The sequence below is a fragment of the Engystomops pustulosus genome, chromosome 6, assembly GCF_040894005.1.
Source record: "Engystomops pustulosus chromosome 6, aEngPut4.maternal, whole genome shotgun sequence".
NCBI classification, from domain to species: Eukaryota; Metazoa; Chordata; class Amphibia; order Anura; family Leptodactylidae; genus Engystomops; species Engystomops pustulosus.
In genome coordinates, this window is record NC_092416.1 from 6,859,692 (window position 1) to 6,881,374 (window position 21,683).

The 21,683-nt window shown below is 43.6% G+C and overlaps 1 protein-coding gene across 1 annotated transcript; it reads right to left on the minus strand.

Moving 5' to 3' along the window:
* Positions 1–10,315: 10,315 nt before the first annotated feature.
* On the minus strand, positions 10,316–15,777 carry LOC140065326 (uncharacterized). Its single transcript, XM_072112916.1, has 5 exons — positions 15,638–15,777; positions 13,643–13,759; positions 12,146–12,289; positions 11,192–11,338; positions 10,316–10,604 (listed from the first exon to the last, which is right to left on the minus strand). Exons 1-5 carry the CDS (start codon positions 15,702–15,704, stop codon positions 10,435–10,437), a joined length of 645 nt encoding a protein of 214 aa, XP_071969017.1. The 5' UTR covers positions 15,705–15,777; the 3' UTR covers positions 10,316–10,434.
* Positions 15,778–21,683: the final 5,906 nt, after the last annotated feature.

Here is a 21,683-nt window from a genome sequence, read left to right on the forward strand (position 1 = left end):
TAGTGGGAGAGGCTGATAGGCATTACTTTTGTGGGAGAGGCTGATGGCCATTACTTTAGTGAGGGAGGCTGCTGGGCATGACTTTGGTGGGAAGAGTGCTGGCCATTACTGGAGCCATTTAGTGGAGCATGCTGGGCATTTCATTACTTGGGAAGCTGTGACCACTGCATCTCCCATCCTAGTCAATGGGTCACAATTACTTACCCGGACCATAATGCCTTGTGCCGCGTTTGCTAAGATCATGCGCCCTATATCCTGCATGTGTCGCTTCCCCACTCAGGTCCCCGGAGTTCACCTTCTCCCGGGTGCATGTAAATGCATTGTCTTGCGACACAATTTGAAAGTTTAATCCTGCGCTCAGTCCGAATCAGTCGGATCATCCTGCACGTCCCCCTGATTTCTGTCGCACGAAAACTAGCGCAGCTGCGGAAAATCTGATCATATGTGACACAATCCCAGTGAAAACCCCTGTTAAATACCTGCCAAAGCTGTGCAAATCCCTTAGTAAATAAGCCCCGATATCTTTTCCCAGTTTTTTTTGATAATATGAATTGGCTTATACTTGAGTATATAACATAAATACATAAAAAGTGTTTTTACACTTAGATATTTATAGATATAACAAAAAAATAAGCTCTAAAACTGAAAAACATTCAAAACAAAGAGTTACAAACTTTAATAAATATCTAAATTTGGTTGAAACACTTAAATATATAAAAAGATAAATAGCTATAAAACTTAAAGGGGTATTCTCATCTGGACATTCACAATCAGTTTGATAAATCTGCCATATATAAACATTTCTTCAATTGGATGTTATTAAAAAAAATGTTCCTGTGTGAAGATAATTTCTCATAAATGTAGTCATATGGTCCCTTAGAAACAAGATAGCTTCCTCGGATACGGCCACCTCTGCTGGAGGGATTGCACAAAGAAACAAAAGGTGTTTGTATATGAAGTGTCCGGGAGTTACTACATGTCGCACAGACGTCCTGTGGTAATGATCGCTGAATCAAGGAGGTCAGACAGGACTCTATAGCGCATGTCTGGCCACTGCTGCCAGAGTATGACGTGGTCGTAACCGAGGAAGCTATCTGGTTTCTAAGTAACAGAATGGCTACCTTTATGAGAAATTATCTTCACACAGGAACATTTTTTTTAATAAGATCCAATTGAAGAAATGTTTATAAATGGTAGATTAGTGAAACTGAATGTGAATGCCCACACGAGAATACCCCTTTAAGTAACTAAATATAGGAATAACTGAACCGGAGCCAATGAGAGAGGTGGAAAGAGCTCATTTTTGTTGTCTTTACTCCCCCCTGGACCCATATTCAAAAACCCGATCCTGGACAAATCCTCTAAAAAATAGATTATTCTAGAACTTACCTTGGTGAATTAGAACTGCTAATACACAGACGAGGAATGGAAGGTTGGCCATGTTGGTCACTCCTCGAGGTGATATACAGAGATGGTATCCTGTATATGGAGCTTTATATACGATGCGCTCATAAAATTCATGGATCTCTGATTTGCACAATATTTGTGGGCGTGTCCAACAATGGTTGGGGTGTCCAAATAAGGCACATTAGGACTAATATAAAGTTCTAGGACTTTCATTCTAGGAATGAAAGTACAAACAGGTCTGAGCAGCATATTTTCTGTCTCTTCTCTCCAAGACTCAGCACATAACTATGAGGCTGATGTGGATTTGCCAGGAAGCCAATTATTCCGGCACACGAGCCCTGAAGGCACATGGCATCTCCAATTCCAGCAATTAAAGTTATAAATACCCCGTATTAGGGAGTGGGCTGTAAATAGGTCTAACAAATCATCTTTTTGGATGTTTCACTATGTACATGATCAGACGCGTAAGTATGTATATACCAGTACATGTATATACCAATGAATGTATATAGCAGTGTATGTATATACCACGGAGACAAAACGGGTAAATCACAAAGGATTGTGTTATGGAAATTTACTGAGAACGTTCTTGTAGCTCATATCTACCTATAACCGAAATAGCCCAATAACAAAGTAGGATAATGTAGCAAATCTAAAACTAGGGGGGTCATTTACTTACCCGTTCCTGTCACGATCCAGCAGCGCGTTCTTCGACGAGGATTCGGGTCTTCCGGCGACGAAGGTTGTGCGCCCGATGTCCACCAGGTGTCGCTGCTGCGGCGAGGTCCCACGAAGTTCACCTGGTTCTTCTCGGTGCATGTGAGTGCTTGATTTTGTGACACACTTAGTTTTTAAAATTCCGTGTTTTTTCCGAATACGTCGGGTTTTACGTTGCCTACGGCCCCCCCAGATTTCTGTCACATGAAAACCGGCGCCGATGCACCACAATCTGATCACGTGCGCCAAAATTCCGGAGGAATTCAGCGCAAAACGGAAAAAGTCGAGAAACCCGACGAAAGTGCGGCCGCGAAGCCCATAAGAAATGAGCCCCTATATGCGACCAGAAGTGCTACCGGTCCTGCGTTGGTGTCTGGTATAGTTGGGTTGTGCCAATCACACTGGGAGAAAATTGCACAGCAGATATCCCTGATTTGGTGGCCAATTGTCGTTAGAAGAAACCTATACACAGCAACAATATGCGGTGGCAGCACTGGGCGGCTGTAGCGAGGTCTCACTCAGGTGAAGTCACCAAGGTACAGAAGGTCCAAGGAGTCATGGGGGCCTCCAACATGTTTGGAAGGCAATCGGCTTTCTACAATAACAAATATAAGAAGATTATCCCCGTTGCCTGGGACAATGAGTAACTGCCCCCGGGTTTATTTTGATGGTAGATTTTCTTGAACTAATTTACAAACTGTCCTAAGACAGAGAAAGTCTTATCGGTCAGGCCTAAAACGTAACTTTTATTAATGTTCACCGAATAAAACATACATTGCTGTAATTCACTCAATATAGAATGTTAAAAATTCTTGCTGGGGCTGCTACACATAACAAATCCCTTTAGGGGGAATAATTCCCCTCAAACCAGTGTATTCGATTAGTGGATCTCTGCCCCGATTGACACTATTAAGCAGCCTCAAACAAGACACCGTAAAATACATTCACGAGCCGCCCTGACATGTTTCGCTATAGCTCCAGCGTCATCAGGGGATCGGGGCTACTGATTCATGGGAGGAGCTAAGGAGGGTGTAAATAATTTCTGGGTGGGATCAAAATGTCATTTTGGCCAATCAGTATGAAAGTTTATTATAGTTACCTAGAAACACATCACTGACAGATGTATCCACCAATGGCTTCCAATGAATGATGAGTGAAACCCTTCCAGGTCATCAGGAGGTGACATATTAATGTTACTGCTGGGTCTTATTGGTCAGGCTTTCACTGGATGGTAGGGGAAATTCTTCCAGGTCATCAGGAAGTGACATATTTATATTAGCTCCAATTGGTCAGTTTACTGATCAGCGCCATAGGTCTTACCTGATTCGCTATCGGCATAATCCTCCGACACTTAGCGAATCCCGTTCTGCCGCATCAATCAGGGACTCGCTATTGATGTGACACAAAGGGGATCATTTACTAAGGGCACCACGGCTGCACTTTTTCCATTTTGCGTAGAATTCCACCGGAATTTTGGCGCACGCGATCCGATTTCGGCATAAAACCTGATGGATTCGGAAAAAATGTGGAGTTCAAAAAACGAAGTGTGTCACAAAATCCAGCAATGACACCTGCAGGAAGTTAGACACGAGCTTGCTGAATTGCCAGAAGATCCAAATCCTCGTCGGAGAACACGCCATTGGATCTTGACAGGACTGAGTAAGTAAATGAGCCCCAAAGTGTTGTGACATCGGCGTAGCTGGGACGCCATTGGTCCATATGCCATCGCGATGGTTGGCTTATCCCAGTGGTGATAATACACCACTATCAACAATATTAACTTTGTGCCTGCGCGGACTGTTACTATTGTTCCTGGAAGCATAAACACTTGCCGACGCGTGCACTTTTGGTATCCACCCCTGCATGCGCCATGATGTATTTTAATAGATGTGATATTCGTGGTTGGCAAGCAGCGGAAGGTAAGTATTATAGCTCTGATACCATACCTACTAGGTCAATATGTGACGAGGCCAATCAGATGATTTATACTTATTATTAGGGAATACTGGTTATTTATCAGTTAGTCAGAGCATCAGCATGTTATTCCTGCTTCACTTATTGAGTACATATGATTGATAGTGTATAACAGTTATAATGACACCTGCACATACGTGTGACAGATCTATATCTATTTTACTCCCACTTTTTGTTTTTACGCTTGTCCATTGCATATACACTGTCATTACCTTTGATGCTTGATTTGGAAAGTTTCTACTGTGATAGTACCCAAATAAAATCCTTTAAAGGGAACCTACCACCACGAAACTACCTATAAAGGTAGATTGGGTGGTAGGTGGATCAATAGGACGTGAGGATAGCCCTTTTAAGGGCTAATCCTCACGTCCCCGCAATGATTTGAAAACTTTTATTGCCCCAATATTAAAATTTTCTTATGCGGCTACTGGGGCGTGGAGTAGCCGCATCTGACGTTACACGAGGCGGCTACTCCACGCCCCGGTAGCCTCTTTTCTCCTCCTACCAAAAATCTTCGGCGCGCAGCTACGAGGAGCTGCGCGCCCTCGTCCGGCACATCTGCGCATGCGCAGACAGCAGATGTGCCGGGCGAGAGCGCGCAGCTCCTCGTAGCTGCGCGCCGAAGATTTTTGGTAGGAGGAGAAAAGAGGCTACCGGGGCGTGGAGTAGCCTCCTCGTGTAACCTCAGATGCGGCTACTCCACGCCCCAGTAGCCGCATAAGAAAATTTTAATATCGGGGCAATAAAAGTTTTCAAATCATTGCGGGGACGTGAGGATTAGCCCTTAAAAGGGCTATCCTCACGTCCTATTGATCCACCTACCACCCGATCTACCTTTATAGGTAGATTTGTGGTGGTAGGTGCCCTTTAAGCTCCTGTCTCTGAGTGATCCTTATTTATTATCATGAAAACCAACACATACTATGCAATGAAAGGAATGCAAAGAAGGAAAACCCTTCATTGAGTCCTTTAGGGCTCAGTCAATCCAGTTGGTAGATCCACTTTGCTTCAACTCGAAGCAGTTTTTGATCAAAATCTTCTCCCCTTGATCCCATTTTTATTTTTCAAAGACCCCAGAATCTGATAAGATTCAAGTCCCCTTGAAATTCCGGCGAATGTCTGGCTATGGGGGCATCTGTATTGTTCCTGATGGAATGCAGGTATTGTGAAATATTTGTGCTGAACTGTTTAATCGTGTTCTCCTGGTCATCCACTGGGTTCACAAAGGTTCTAATGATGGATACCTGGGGACAAAACTTACAATTTCCACAGGGATATGAGCCCCTAATGTCCGATCTTAACCAGTTTGGAGGTGTCATCAGGAGGGAGAAAACTCTTTACTAGGTTATCCCGAAAGTTCTTACTCCGTCTATAAGTGACGCTGGGTCTAGTTGAAAGGACTTGACTAAGTTCCGGATCGGATTTGAGTGTTTGCCAATGCTTTTGAAATATACGTGTGACTTCAGAGGCATATCCATCATACGTGCCAATACTGCGAATTATTTTGTTAGCTGGTCTCTTCAAAAGGCTATCCCCCAATAGGCTCTACCATGGGGTATGTATGGCTCTATGGTAAGCTTTTTGTAAGGGCTTCTTGGGGTAACCGCGATTCTGAAATTTCACATACAGATTGTTGCACCTTTTGAAAGGATTCTTCAGCAGAACAGATTCGTCTGGCCCCGAGGTATTGGCCAATGGGGTACGGGATGCCAAATTTTCCAATGAAGCAGGCTGTTAGTCGCTGTGGGCTTTCTATAAATTTGTGTGTTCAAACGGGTCCAATGAAATGGTAAGGTCTAAGAAATTCAAACTTTGGGGGTGAATCTCATGTGTAAATCTCATACCCACCTGATTGCAATTCAGATGGGCTACAAAGTCCTCAAATAATTCAGCACTCCCCTCCCAGAAGATCAACACATTGTCGTTGTAGAAGGAGATGTGCCTGGTGGTCGTTAACGTCAGTGAATACATGTTGTGCTTCCCAGCACCTTAAGAAAAGATTAGCATAATTCGGGGGACACAGGATGTGCCCATCGCTGTGCCGCTGATACATAATAGGTTCCATCAAACAAAAAATAATTGTGCGGCAAAACAAATCTCAAAAGTGATAAAACCAAATCATAAGGGCTCCGTTGCCGCACTTTCGGCGGGTTTCCAGAATTTTTCCGTTTTGCACCAAATTCCCAGGATTTTGGCGCATGCGATCGGATTTTGGCGCACACGATCGGATTTCGGCGCTGGCTTTCACGTAACAGAAATGGGGGAGGCGTGGCCATCGGATAACCCGATGGATTCCGAAAAAAAGGCGGAATTAAAAAAATTTTAAGTGTCGCAATCTTTTACATGCACCGGGAAGAAGCAGGTGAACTCCGGCGGACCTCGGCGCAGCAGCAACACCTACTGGATATTGGACGCACAACCTTAGTGAATCCCGGCAGAACCCGAATCCTCATCGGAGAACGCGTCACGGGATCGTGACTGGACCGGCTGAGTAAATGAGCCCCATTGTGTTCTTGAAACTGAATACCCTTAGTGAATACGCTCAGGTGAAGTCAGTAAGGTACAGAAGGTCCAAGGAGTCAAGGTGCCTCCAACCATACAACAGTACTATAAATTGGAGCTCCATCAATAAATCTCTGGCAGCAGAAATGAAACCTCTCATAATAAGCATCTTCCTACTTTCCTTTTTACTATCTATTGTATTTTTGAAAATCTTATTTAATTCAAATTTCACAGAACAGCTAATAACTTAATAAACATTGCTGGATTTTATTATACAATGCTCAAAAATCTTAATGCAGAAAACTAAAAATTCTGGTCCTGCCATGGGCACCAACCATAGTCCTAGACCTTTATTCAGATTTTCGAGATTTTCTTTCCCCGAGCATGTTAGATCATTAATTGTAATGGTGTAAAAATGTTTTCCTCCGGTGTTTGTGTTGGTACCCATGGCCGGATGAGGATTTATGACTTTTGTTAAGGAAAATTATTCCAGCAGTTTTATCAAATAATTTTTTGTTCAAGTTTGAATTTCTGATTGTTTCTTCTTCCTCTGCTATTATATAGCAGATATTCCTCTGATATTATTATGGACATATTGCAAGAAATATACAATTTTTTAATGCCAGTTGATGATGTCAAATGCTCTAAATGTCATGGGAGGAGCTCAGATACCTGCACGCGTGAAATAGTAGAGTGTCTAGAAGGTGATTATTGTACGATGATTTCTAAGAAATATACTTCTTGAGAATTTAGTTCCTGCCTTTTGCGCAGTTTGTTCTCTTATCTATACCTTGGTGATGTTAATTCATGTAGAGCATTGCCCGTGTCATTTTCTGTTAAACTTTACACCTTCCTTTTAGCGCAATCTCCTTGCACACGTATTTAAGAAGTTCCTGCACCACATTCGGGTTGTTCGGGCTGGAGAGGGTCTGGAGACCTGAATCTGCAATGTTTGAGTCCATGTTTAGTTATGAACTGAGTTTGAGTTTATATTTGATAATAATCGAGTATACGTGATGGTGAGCTTCAGAGAATACTGGTTCTCGTCAGACATGATGTTATGCAGGAAACAGAAAACTCACAGCGTTTATACACACTGGGCAGTGATCATCGAAAGATATTAAAACAAAAACTGTAAAACAATAGAAAGATATATAAAGTACACAGAAATCGTAGTTACGACAGGATGGCAATAGACGGACTAAAAACCTGTGAGGTGTGAGAGCTCAGGCTCTTCTCTTCTTGTAGCCTCCAGGTCAGAGGTTGGGGGTCATGAATATAACACAATAAAGCTTTATTGATCCTTGAGGAAACTGTTATATACGTGGCTCCAGAGCACAAAAGAAACATCATAGACATAGTCAGGAACACAGACGTAACACAGGAAATAGGGGTATATGGCTTGGGGAGGGGGATTTCCTTGGAGATGGAAGCAGGGGTTATTAGGTTGGTTTGGCTGCTCTGTGAGTCCATTTATTGGAGAAATTGATGGCTCTCGGTATAAAGCAAATTGATGGCTCTCAGGCTATCGCCTATAAAAATAATAATAATATCACCTACAATGCCTTGTGATGTTCTGGTGATTTTGGCCAGCCTATTATATTCTTTCATTTTGGAAAGAAAGGACCCCCCCCCCCCCCCACCGTAGTGTGATCGAACATGTCTCCCTTATGCAGGACCGCATATCGGCGGTGATACCCCTTGTAAATGAGCACATGACAAGGGCACAAGAGGCCCAGTGTAGGGTCTACAATAGATCAGCCAGACTCAGGAACTTTAACCCAGGTGACAGAGTGTTAGTTCTTGTGACAACCGTTGAGAGTAAGCTCTTGGCAAAGTGGTATGGTCCATATGAGGTCATGGAGAAAGTGCAGGAGGTTAACTACAAGGTATATCAGCTGGGGAGGATGAAACCAGAACAGATATGCCATGTGAACCTCCTAAAGTCATGGAGGGAAAGAGAATCCCTGACAGCCGTGGGAGTACAAAAAGCGTCTGACCTCAAAAACGTGACACAGGAGGTGGTGTACCCGATGCCAAGGTGCCTGAAGTATGGTTTTCGGAGACCCTCTCTAGGGCCCAGATTCAGGAAGTGAAGGAGCTTGTTCTCCAGAACGGCAATGTGTTCTCCAACCTACCGGGTTGTATGACATCATAACCGAACCCCATATCCGGGTCCCTGGATAAAGAGGGGAACACCAGGGTCACAAGGTGGTTCCTAATGTTATAAAATGTCAAGTTCACGGTAGAACACCGAGCTGGAAAGCTACATGGGAATGGCGATACCCTGTCATGTACCCACTGTCTGATGGCTGAAGGTGTTGGCCCCCACAGGGTCAAACAGAGGGGGAGGGTATGTATGACACTGAAAGGCTTAACTGTGGATGGGCAATATCTTTCCCCTGGTGTTTGTCCAGCTGCAAACATTGGAAATCCTGGAATTATGGCTCAAACAAGTTATTTGTTGGAACAGTTGTTTAAAACTGTTCTGGGCTGGATTTATATGGAATGGATTCGCAGGCTGGTAGTGGGGGGTCCATTTAACCTCCCTCTTAGATCAGGACAGGTTTTGTGTTGCTCCGCACCTTGGACACAGGTGGTGGGAGCAGCCTAATCAGGGGGGATAAAGCTGCTCAGCAGAGCTTAGAGAGTTGTCTCTGAAAGGAGGCTGGAGAGCGCACACAGCCCTGACTCCTGTGCCTGGGATAGCCATGTCCTTGCAGGTGACTTTATATGTTAGTGGTGAGTTAGGGGAACACTATGTATAGCGAGCGCCCAGACGGGTAGGATTGTGTTTTCATGTATGTGAAGGCTGTTTTATTTTGTACCCGCTACATGAATAAATGCAGACGAGACGTGTTTGGACTGTACTTTGGTGTCTTGAACTGCATCATAAATCTCCGCTACCACGGACTCTACTGGGCCAAATCTCCCACAATATATATATATTCTGTGGTTATCTCTTAAGCTCTCCTTATTATATAAAATTTATGAGCACAAAATTAAACACTTTTGTTTTGCTAAATGAAGCTACAACGTGGAATATAACACCAATACACATCAAGGATCCTGTAAATCCCAACTTCAATTTAAAGTCGTTTGCCAACTAAATCTCAAATCTCAATCCCCTAGTGATGTTTGTACAGTAAAGATCATTTTTAACCCCTTACTTTACAATGTAACTCAGTGTTATTGGTAATTTAGCACCTATGGTCGGTGTAAAATTCCAGAGTGTGAGCAAGGACTCTCTAAGCAGATACATTATAGTCCACCTAGTTCTGTGTGCTGACAATGTGCTAAGATTATCAGGGTACAGGGTTATATACACTTTCATTTAGTCTTTGAATATTGTACTAGTATCTGACACATAGAAAGAGAGGTGAGACAGATCAGGGATGATGAGATCCATGAGATGCATATTACACACAGTCAGCTCTACTACATCTCTTCTCTTTCACAACACACTGTTAGATCTGTTTCTCCCCGCGCCTCCCCTTGTAGCCTGTAGTTCTCCTCACAATACCATGTGCTGTTTGCAGACAGGAAGTCAGTGAGTGTGAGGAATTAGGGGGAGGGGTCAGTGGCAGGAAGCAGAGAATATCTGCAGCGACAGACAGAAAAACAAGATGGCTGCCAACCCTAAAGTAAAAAGATCCGGGGTCGGAATCCAGGAGCAAATGAAATTGTATAAACCAGGACTGAAAGAGACAGGATGGACTTTTTATATTCGTGAAATGTATTTTTATTAATAACAGTGAATTAGAGAATTTCTTATTTCATTATCCTGAGTAAATATAAGAAACTTGTCTTCATCAGAGGAAAAGCCCTTTAAGGTTAGATAACTCCTTCATTGTTCTTGTCTTCTTCACCCACAGGTTTGGCAGGATCTGTGCAGGTAAAAACTGTAGAGTTTAGGACTTGGAGTCCAATCAGATGGCCCAGATCTGTTTCGCAGAATTTTGGAGATATACAGCCTTGGAAGGAGAAGCTGATTATCGTGTCATCTGTCAGATAACAATCAGGTAAATTATCATTAACCATTAGGAGTTGGAATAATTAGATGTATTTGCTGCTTCTGGTCAGTTCTCATCTAATAGGAGCCTCTTTTGGTGCCAAAATAAATGCCTCATAGAGGATCAGTGAGTGTCGTAGTCTCTAATAATAATAGGTTCAGAATATGCAGCATTGCAGCCCAGTCATTGGTGGGCACTGAAGACACAACTAAGAGACTCAACCTTGCGCACTGTACACCAATGGTCCTTTTTTTGGGTTCTTATAATAAATTACACTGTTTCTCTCTATTATATGAGATACAATCTACACATCCGAGCAGTTTCGCCCTGTGTAAGCTCTAAACGTCATTCTCCTGTCCTCGGGGTGGATACTTAGCTGCCGCGACTCTTCTCCCCTCCCTTCTTCAAGCTTTTATTTACCTGACACTTCATTGAGCTTCTTGTGGACTCATCTGTAGTAGATGAATCTCTGAACTTCCTTATATATAACTTCTATATCTATAATAAATATAAATCTATATTCAAGCTCAAAATATTTTACAATATTAGTTTTTTGAGGGAATTTCCATAAGAGTTACCTGGCTTCAGGACTGTTGAGTAACTTGTGTGGCATTTGTCATCCGTCCCCCGGCACTCCATGTCTCCATCACTTTTACATCCTTCTAAAGTGTCTTGTGTAAAACAGCCGGGACATCTAACCCCACTGGGCTCCTGAGGTTCCGGCACTAAAGAATATTTTGTAAAGAAACCTATGTTACAATATAATGGTCCTGCTAATAGGTGGATACTGAGCATCAGACTAGAAATGTAGTCATCCCTAAAGAGCTTTACTGAGATTCCCCCGAGGGTCGGGCAGGGGTATAACAAGATATAGATACTTAGTGGGCCTTTTAATGTTACTTGAGCTGGAGGGTAGGTCACTGGTACCTCCCTATGTGTAAAAAAAGAGACGTCTGGATGGCGCTGGTCCTCAGGGGTAAAAGGTTTCCTTTTATTCAGAGATTTTTTGGACAACGCGTTTCGCACTACAAAGAGTGCTTCCTCAAGTCTAGGCTTGTTGTGCTGGAGTGGTGCACTAGACTTGAGGAAGCACTCTTTGTAGTGCGAAACGCGTTGTCCAAAAAATCTCTGAATAAAAGGAAACCTTTTACCCCTGAGGACCAGCGCCATCCAGACGTCTCATTTTTTACACATAGGGAGGTACAACCAGTGACCTACCCTCCAGCCCATTTGCTATACGCCCTTGTTACTCAACCTAAGGGCGAGGGTGGGGACCCGGCAGCGGTTACTCATCACATATGCCTGATCCAGCATTGTGACTGTCTCTAGCACAACCAGTAAAGGTGAGTACCCAATCTCACCCAAGAGCACCTCTTACTCAAGAGCACCCCGGAACTACCCAAGGATAATCTCGCACTAGGTATCGCTGTTTCTCTCTGTTCCCCTCCCTTTTTCTCCGCATATCCACAGTGATTAATGTTACCTGAAGTAAATTATGACCTTAACAAATCCATTGCACTTTCTGTACTTACTCTCATATGAACCATTGTTACGATCTTCACTGCAACACTTTGTGTAGATCCTATAAGAGAACCCAGTGTTTGCCTTGGCGTAGGGTTGCCAATCACATGGTACATTACGAGAGCAGCCCTTGTAAAAAGAGCGGTAGGTTCCATCTGCAAAAAGAAAGATGATTGGTGGTTATACAGATCACAGATACCAATGGAGCAATCATTTCCTTCTGGTCCTCTATTAGACAATTTCCAGCAGTGGGACATCCAAAGCCTTTGGAATTGCAGCATCTGATTTACTATTGATGATGTATGAAGGGGGCTCTATAGCTTCTGCATACAGGGCGAGTGTCTGCTGTATTGTACAGTATCAGTGCTGGCTGATAACCTGTATTGGAGAAGTGGTGAAGAGTTATCCTGACCTGGGAGCCTCTCAAAGACGTCAGTATTATAGTATAATGTATGAGTGATCACTTCTCCAAGGTTTCAGGATATGCACATATATTGTAAAAGAAAAAAAATTAAATAAAACATAAGTTAATTTAATATTAAAATCACTTCTTAAATCCCACATATAAAAAGGAAACAAAAAAATCATTAAAATGAAGAAGAGGTAAAAGCCTAAATGTCAGAATATTTCTGACAACAGTTTTTTCTCCATAAAGTTTTCCTTATTAATGGATTAAGTCATATCAAAACCATAAAAAACAATTAACTTTATGTATCTTCAGTATATAAATTCGGCTTTAGCCGAAGATTGGTGAAGTACCCATGTCTTACGTCTTTTGAATTTATATATACAGGTGGTCCCCTACTTAAGAACACTCGACTTACATACCACCCCTAGTTACAAACGGACCTCTGGATGTTGGTAATTTCCTGTACTTTAGTCCTAGGCTACAATAATCAGCTGTAACAGTTATCACAGGCGTCTGTAATGAAGCTTTAGTGTTAATCCTGATTCTTATGACAACCCAACATTTTTAAAATCCAATTGTCACAGAGACCAAAAAAGTTCTGGCTGGGGTTACAATGATAAAATATACAGTTCCGACTTACATACAAATTCAACTTAAGAACAATCCTACAGACCCTATCTTGTATGTAACCCGGGGAATGCCTGTAAAGAGAATTTTATATCCATGTATGGTCTGAGCAATATTTGGATCACTACATTGTTTTCCCGTGATATTTGGACCATAGAGGGACGGTCTTAAAAACAAAGTAAACAAAAATAAAAAAAGGTGGAGCTAGGAAATTTAGCTTGTTTTGCAAATTAAAAAACCTTTCATGGATAAAAGTAAAAAAAAATTAGGGCTCTCAGAATGCAGGTAACAATTAATGGGAAAGCAAAAAAACGGAAATTGGTGCTGAACCTGAAGGAGTTAGTCAATGGTGGTTACTGTACAAAAGGCCACAATAGTCTGTAGTAACAGGAGGAGTCAGCAGACGGTCAAAACTCCCCCAAAGTGCATTAGCAATTAAAAAAATGTATAAATGTTAGAAAATGACACTGACTACATATAAATTCCTCATTGATTATTATACACTTCTCTCCGGCTTGACATTTAGTGACGGTTGCATTACAGGTTCCTGAGTTCCTTGCATGACATTCGTAGCATTCTTGATCAGCAGCTGGGAATAAAACACAAGTAAAGGGTTAATTAACTTAGGTTATAGAGCAATGTCATCAACAATACATTACAAAGCCCCTTTATATGACGTGTCTGGACCTTATCACATTTATAATAATATCTACCAGAGGAAAAAACAATAGAAGCTGCAGCAGGATGAAGACCGCCATGGGTACCAGCACACCCCCAGAACATCATCCTCCGGGGTCTTTTCCTTATAATTAGAAGAACTGATTTACTTTAATATATTTAATAAATAAATAATCGTAATACTGCTATACTATGAATAATCTTTTGTCACGATAAGGTCTATGTGTATTATCCACAGGAGGATCAGAAGCTTCTATGTGCGTATACTGTACTGTAACGTTACCAGTGTGTGACTGCACTGATGAGGTCTAGATACACAAAACACATAAATAACACTCTGTATATGGGGCTCCTGTCATCAGCTCAACTCTGGGACTGGAGAAACTTCCTAAAGACAAAAACAGCACCACACCCGACCATGGTCACTGCCAGTACTGCAGCTCAGCTGTATAGAAATGAATGGAGCTTAGTTGCAATACCACACACTACTGTTTTTGGAAGACTGCAGCCATGTTTTTCCACCTCCAGAGAACCCCTTTAAGTTCATCCTATTTACACTTTCATATACATATAAGTATTCTAGGCAGATGGTGGCTATAGGCAAACTGGAAATTAGCGATACAAATATCAGGGATTGATGGTGTTAATAAAGAATAAAACAATAAAGAAAATAAAGAAAATGTTCTTGTTCTTTGCTGCAGAGATGATGAGATGAGCTGAGTTGTAGGTTTGGGAACCCCATCCACCAATACTGGTGGCCAAGAAGTCAAGCCGGCAGTCTCTTCTGCACACAGATGTCTTCTGCACCAACCAAGGCTACCAATGTGGCAGAACTTTGAGTCTTTATACTAAATCAGATTGAGGTGGGGACTTCTTAGGCTGCATTCACACTACAGTATGGGGGACGTATATGCGGCCGATATACGTCCCCCATACACTTCTATGGGCTCGCGGCGGCCTACGGGAGCGGCACATGTGCGGCACCGTACCACTCCGTAGCCCGGGAAAAGATAGGACATGTCCTATCTTTTCCCGTATTACGGCGCCGCAGCCATATATCGCTATGGAGAGGGGCGGGGGTGTGCAGCGCTCACCTCCTCCTCTCCCCGCGCTGCCGTGTGCCCGCCGTGCTACGTTGCGGCGGCACACGGCAGTGTGCATGTAGCCTTAGACTGCAAGGTCAGCTAAGAAAAATAGCAATGGTGGAGCTTCCCAGACTGGCCAACTGGACATAACAACCGATAGAAGCGAGAGGAGGGTCATGACTGACCAGGAAGACACATCCCTCTTACTGTACAGGGTGCTCACATACAACATTTATAGCAAGTTTTTAAAAAATGATTTACACCTGTGAGCAAGGCAGTTAAATAGCAGTATAAGCAGATTATAATCCATTCATATCACATTGATAAGACACTAACAGACCCGTCCTGCTACACTAAAACATCTCTTTGTTTATCCAGTATCTATCAGAAGAAAGTTTAATAGGCTGATATAAGATTTTACTTTTCTGTGTAGGAAAGAGGAGGGGAGGGGATTTTTTTTTTTATAAAAAAAGGTAAAATAGGGCACAAATTTTCCAACATAGAAAGGTGAAGTATAAATGAAAATGGCAGGAGAAAGGGGACTGCAATGGGCACCAACACAACCCCAGAGAATTAAGCTTCTTTATCAAAAATAGTCACAATCTAAGATTCTAAATCATTGAATGACATCATCCTAGAAACAAAACGGTAATGTAATCTGCAGAAAGTATTGTGACATTAATAAACGTTTAGAAGATACTCACCAAAGGAGAAGAAGAAAGTAATAAGGAAGATGTTTGTTATAAAAAGTATCATTTCTGCTTTGGCCATATGGATAATCTTGTAAATCTGAGACTCTTCAATGGAAGGATATTGAAGGAGGATTGTCACTTATATAGTGTTGATGGCTTGTGTGTGTATATGGTGGTGGTGGTGGTGGAGGGGGGGGGTAATGGAAGATTCCATCTCATTATGGTGTTTGTTGATAAAAGAGATAACATTCCTGGCAATAATAATAAATTTCCATACAACTGGTGATTTGTAGTAATAAAACAATGGAACTTTTCAGACTTTACTTGCCACATTCATCTACCAGTTATCTGATCAGCCTCGGAGGCTGAATAGTGATTAGAGAAGCACACGTGAGGCAGAGGACTTGCACATTTCACAATGTACTGTCTATAGTTTTTTTAAGATATTGGTCCAAATCTTAAGGTCACCGCACTGATCGCTGGGATGGCACTCAGAGCCCTTTCTGTGGGCACTCAGGCCATCACCAGAGAGGACTCCAGGTATCTTCCTGCAGTCCCAGACAGCCCAGGACTTGCTGTGCACAGAGCTATTATAAAGTGACAGCTCTACCTGGGACTACTGGAGGAGTGGGAAGGTGTGGACAGATCTGGATTATCATTGTAGCTCCTGCTCCGCCCCTGACAATTCTTCCTGTTTATGGGACCCTGGAGGGAAGCTACAATGATCTCTATTTCTTCTATTTTCTGCTTTATTGGTGCCTCAGGGGCTGATATGAATGAAAGCTGTGACAGAGCAGGGAGTATAAATCACTAATTAAATCTCTATGTTGGACTTCTGTGATAAATAAGCGGGTCTTATTTGCAGTTTGGGCACTCAGTTTGTAAAAGGTTCCCCATCACTGGTCTAGACCATTTCAGTGCCCAATGTGTTGCCCCAATATTGTGTCATAGACGGACGCCCCATGAACTGCGGTGGGAAATCATATTTCATAATCTTTTGGAAGTTTGTCTCACAGAATGTAATGATGATTATTACCGTTACTATATCGAGAAGATCTTCACCGGAAAAACGGAAATAAGGATAAAACGTAACTTTTATTCTGACGTCTATAAATAGAAGGGACACAAACACATTAAAAAGCCTTTGTCAGCAGCTGCAGGCACTGGCTATTATAGGATAGTGGTAACTCACTTCCTTATCTCACCAGCGGGTGCCCTACAGGTGGGAATGTAACACCTCTGGCAGGTGGAGCAAAAAGTGACTAGGTAAGTAGTAGAGATAGTAGATGTCACACTCTTTACGAAGTCATGGTCAACCACCAATATATGATTGAATGACTATCACACTAGTCACCTACAGCAGTACTCTCTACGCGTTCCCCCATCTGTATGTTCGGTTTATCAGGAGAATTTTAAGACATCTAGTGTATACTATGATAAGACTAGGTAACAAAATAAAAATGAACAGTAAAAAACGCTGGCGTCCTTGTGGTGGGCGCAGGCGGTAAGATAGGGGGAAACGCGTAGAGAGACTAGACAGAGACAGCAAGATGATACAGAGACATTGGGGCAGATTTACTTACCCGGTCCATTCGCAATCCAGCGGCGCGTTCTCTGCGGTGGATTCGGGTCCGGCCGGGATTCACGAAGGTAGTTCCTCCGACGTCCACCAGGTGGCTCTGCTGCGCTGAAGACCATCTGAATGCACTGAAGTTCCCCGTCCTATCGTGGGTGAAGTTAAGCGCATGTCCCGTGACACTTTTTTTTTTAAATGCGGAGGGTTTTCCGAATCCATCTGTTTTTTTTACGGCCACACCTCCCAATTTCTGTCGCGTGCCTGCCAGCGCCGATGCGCCACAATCCGATCGCGTGCGCCAAAACCCCGGGGCAATTAAGGGGAAATCGGCGCAAAACGGAAAAATTCAGTTGACCGTCACAAAAACGCGAATTTGGCCCTTAGTAAATGACCCCCAGTGTTCATGACAACCTTATGTGCAGCCACAGTGTGCATGAGAATCAGATGTGCATGGAACAAGCTGCGTGAATTGTGATGTATAAACCAATCAATGCGCTCAATACTATAATGGTGTATCTGAAAAACTGTGACGCGCTAATGTGGAGGCTTACACACGCACTGAGCACCCACTGTTATGAATATGATCGTTTAAGTCGATTCGTGTATCGGCAAAAATAGCAAACACATAGTAATACAAGACAAAACTATCGAACAACATTCAAACTCCTGTTCTTTGAACGTACGGAGCCTATACATTAAAGGGAACCTACCACCACAAATCTACCTATAAAAGGTAGATCGGGTGGAAGGTGGATCAATAGGACGTCCCCGCAGTGTTTTGAAAAGTTTTATTATCCCAATATTCAAATTTCCCTATGCGGCAACTGGGGCGTGGAGTAACCGCATCTGAGGTTACACGGCGCGGCTACTCCACGCCCCGGTAGCCTCTTTTCTCCTCCTACTTACAATCTTCGGCGCGCAGCTCCGCGTAGCTGCGCGCCCTCGTCCAACACTCCTGCCGTCTGCGCATGCCCAGAACAGCGGGCCCGCGCCTGTGCGGTCACTGCTCCGAAGCCGGAGCTGCACAGGCACGGGCCTGCTGTTCTGCGCATGCGCAGCTACAAGGAGCTGCGCGCCGGAGATTTTCGGTAGGAGGAGAAAAGAGGCTACCGGGGCGTGGAGTAGCCGCGCCGTGTAACCCCAGATGCGGCTACTCCACACCCCAATTTGAATATAGGGATAATAGAACTTTTCAAAACACTGCGGGGAGGTGAGGATTAGCCCTTAAAAGGGCTATCCTCACGTCCTATTGATCCACCTACCACCCGATCTACAGATTCGTGGTGGTAGGTTTCCTTTAACTCTGTCTTTGGATGTGAATGACTGAGGAGTGTTGTAGGTGACTAGTGGATGAGACAAATTACTAGTCCTGATCACAATATTCCCAGTGAATATGATGTTAATCACTATCCTCGTCTCCGCCATACGATCTAGCCACCAGATGCCTCATCGGTTAGCGATGTCATAGCTGCGCGTGCATGACACCTAGTGGTGAGAGGAGGAATTGGCTGCATCTGAAAACTGTGCCAGCTGATGTGTATTGAGCGGCCACTGATGTGAGAGTAAACAATGGTTGTCTCTGTGTGCACCAGCAGAAGTATCAAAACACAGACTAATCCGGGACCAAACGTGTATCTGGCAGAACTCAGACCTTTGTCTCCTGGACATGCAGAACTGATACACGATTGATACTTGTGTACGTTGAGAGGCTTAGTAGTGTGATCTCTACTACTTACCTAGTCACTTTTTGCTCCACCTGCCAGAGGTGTTACATTCCCACCTGTAGGGCACCCGGGGGTGAGATAAGGAAGTCAGTTACTTACTTTTGCTCTCCACTATCCTCTAATAGCCAGTGCTTGCAGCTGCTGACAAAGGCTTTTTATTGTGGTTGTGTCCCTTCTATTTATAGACGTCAGAATAAAAGTTACGTTTTATCCTTATTTCCGTTTTTCCAGTGAAGATCTTTTGGGCGTTTGTCAGGAAAATGTTTCAGATCAACAAACAAAAGTAAATATTATACAAACACAACACAAGTCACACACAATGGGGCAGATTTACTTACCCGGTCCGTTCGCGATCCAGCCGCGCGTTCTCTGCGGTGGATTCGTGTCCAGCCGGGATTCATTAAGGCAGTTTCTCCGACGTCCACCAGGTGGCGCTGCTGCGATGAAGTTCCCCGGAACGCACTGGATTACACCGAGCCGGGCTGAGTGAAGGTAAGTGCAAGCTTCGCAACACATTTTTTTTTTAAATGCAGCGCTTTTTCCGAATCCGTGTGGTTTTCGTTAGGCCACGCCCCCCAATTTCCGTCGCGTGCATGCCAGCGCCGATGCGCCACAATCCGATCGCGTGCGCCAAAATCCCGGGGGCAATTCAGGGGAAATCGGCGCAAATCGGAAACATTCGGGTAACACGTCGGGAAAACGCGAATCGGGCCCTTAGTAAATGACCCCCAATGTATATATGTATTATAAATGAAGGTCTTTATTATTGAGGGGAAAAGTCACCAAAACCTCCAGGGACCTGAGTGAAAAAGTCATTTCCCCCTAAACCTAGTACCTGGTCGGCCATTACCAGCAGCACCAGCAATGAGTCCTTTATATCTCTCTGGATGAATTGGCCGCTCATCGTTACAGTTGTTGTAATTCACCACTTTTATAAGGTCCTACTACAGCATCTCAATCCGATTATGGTCTCAACTTTGGTTTGTCCACTCCAAAGTTTAAAAGCAATAGTTTTTTAGTTGGTGACAGGTTCCAATAACTTATACTACACTGATTTTAAAAATGCCTTTGTAAGCAATATGAATTATTTCAGTACTTTATAAAACTTTAATTCACATTACTTTGACTCCCTGGCAGCAGCACATGGTGAGTCCCGTCTCAGTCTCTTCATGCAATGTTCACCAGCTGCCCTCCCCTACACCCCCTGGACTCACCACAAACTACGGGCATGGAGCCAGCTAATGTAAAATAAAGTTTTATGAAGTACTGAAATGATTCAGAATGGTGACAAATACATTTTTAAACTCAGCACAGCAGAAACGATTGGAAGTGGTCACCAGCTAAAAATAACATTCCTGCTGAGACATTGGGGCAGATTTACTTACCCGATCCTGTCGCGATCCAGCGGCGCATTCTCTGTTGAGGATTCGGGTCTTCCGGTGATTCACTAAAGTAGTGCGCCCGATGTCCACCAGGTGTCGCTGCTGCGCTGAAGTCCTTCGGAGTTCACTAGAGTTCACCAAGCCGGGCCGGGTGCAGGTAAGCGCGTGTCAAGCGACACTTTAAAAAAAAATAAAAATACTGCGTTTTTTTCCGAATCCATCAAGTTTTCTTGCGGCCACGCCCCCGATTTCCGTCACATGCATGCCGGCACCGATGCGCCACATTCCGTTCGCGTCCGCCAAAAACCCGGGGCAATTCAGGGAAAATCGGTGCAAAAACGGTAAAATTCGGGTAACCTGACGGAAACATGCGATTCTGGACCTTAGTAAATGACCCCCATTGACTTTAACACATTCTGAGGTGCTGCTGTGTCCAGGATCATTGTCCTGCTGCACTTCAGCTTGAGGTCAAAACAGTTTAACATTAGTCATCAGTTTACAGAGCCTTCTCCCAAAAATATTGGGGATCATCAAGATGTTTTCTGGCAAAACTGAGAGAAACCTTCTTCGCTCAGCAGTGGTTTTTTTCGTCTTGGCCCCAGGACGGCCATTTTCGCCCTGTTTTATGGTAATATGAGGGTCTAGGCCTGTTTTGCTGCTTCAGGACCTGGAAGACATTGCTGAACCATTCTTACAAAAAGGAACACATTGGGGGTCATTTACTAAGGGCTGATTCGCGCTTTCCCGATGCGGAAAAAACGCCGCATTTAAAAAAGCGGGACACGCGCTTACCTTCACCAGGTATAGGATGGTGCATTCCGGCGGGCCTCGGAGGAACTTCAGCGCAGCAGCAACACCTGGTGGACGTCGGAGGAACTGCCTTAGTGAATCGCCGGAAGACCCGAATCCACCACAGAGAACGCGCCCCTGGATCGCAAATGGGCCGGGTAAGTAAATCTGCCCCAATGCAGTGGATGGTATTTCTTGCATCATATAGAAATTTAATTCAATGACTCGCTGTCTGCCAACAGAAATGCTGCCCCCACAATGTTACAACTTTGTTTTCTTATGGTTTTGTGTTTTTAACATTTGTCTGTGATCTCTTAGTGGAAAGGTGGTGCTTTGAGGGCTACTGGTCTATCGTTTTATTTTTTACTAAACAATTTTTTTTTCACATCTTCTGATTGCTTGTTCAAGAATAGACACCGCAATACCAATGCTCCTGTGCAGACAGATATACTGTCAGATGCTGCCAGAGGCATTGGCATTGAAAACCAATCAAAGCTCCCCTTTAAAATATTCATGAGCACTGGTAAAATGAAAGCTGAGCTGTGATTGGTTGCCACGGTCAACTAAGCACATTCTTACTCTTAGGC

What these genes read in the sequence shown, in the direction of transcription:
- LOC140065326 (XM_072112916.1), bottom strand. Translation starts at nt 15,704, where the DNA reads ATGGCCAAAGCAGAAATGATACTTTTTATAACAAACATCTTCCTTATT. An exon ending in TACTTTCTTCTTCTCCTTTG is followed by an intron (nt 13,760 to 15,637) that starts GTGAGTATCTTC and finishes TTTTATTCCCAG; the next exon opens with CTGCTGATCAAGAATGCTAC. An exon ending in CAATGAGGAATTTATATGTA is followed by an intron (nt 12,290 to 13,642) that starts GTCAGTGTCATT and finishes TTCTTTTTGCAG; the next exon opens with ATGGAACCTACCGCTCTTTT.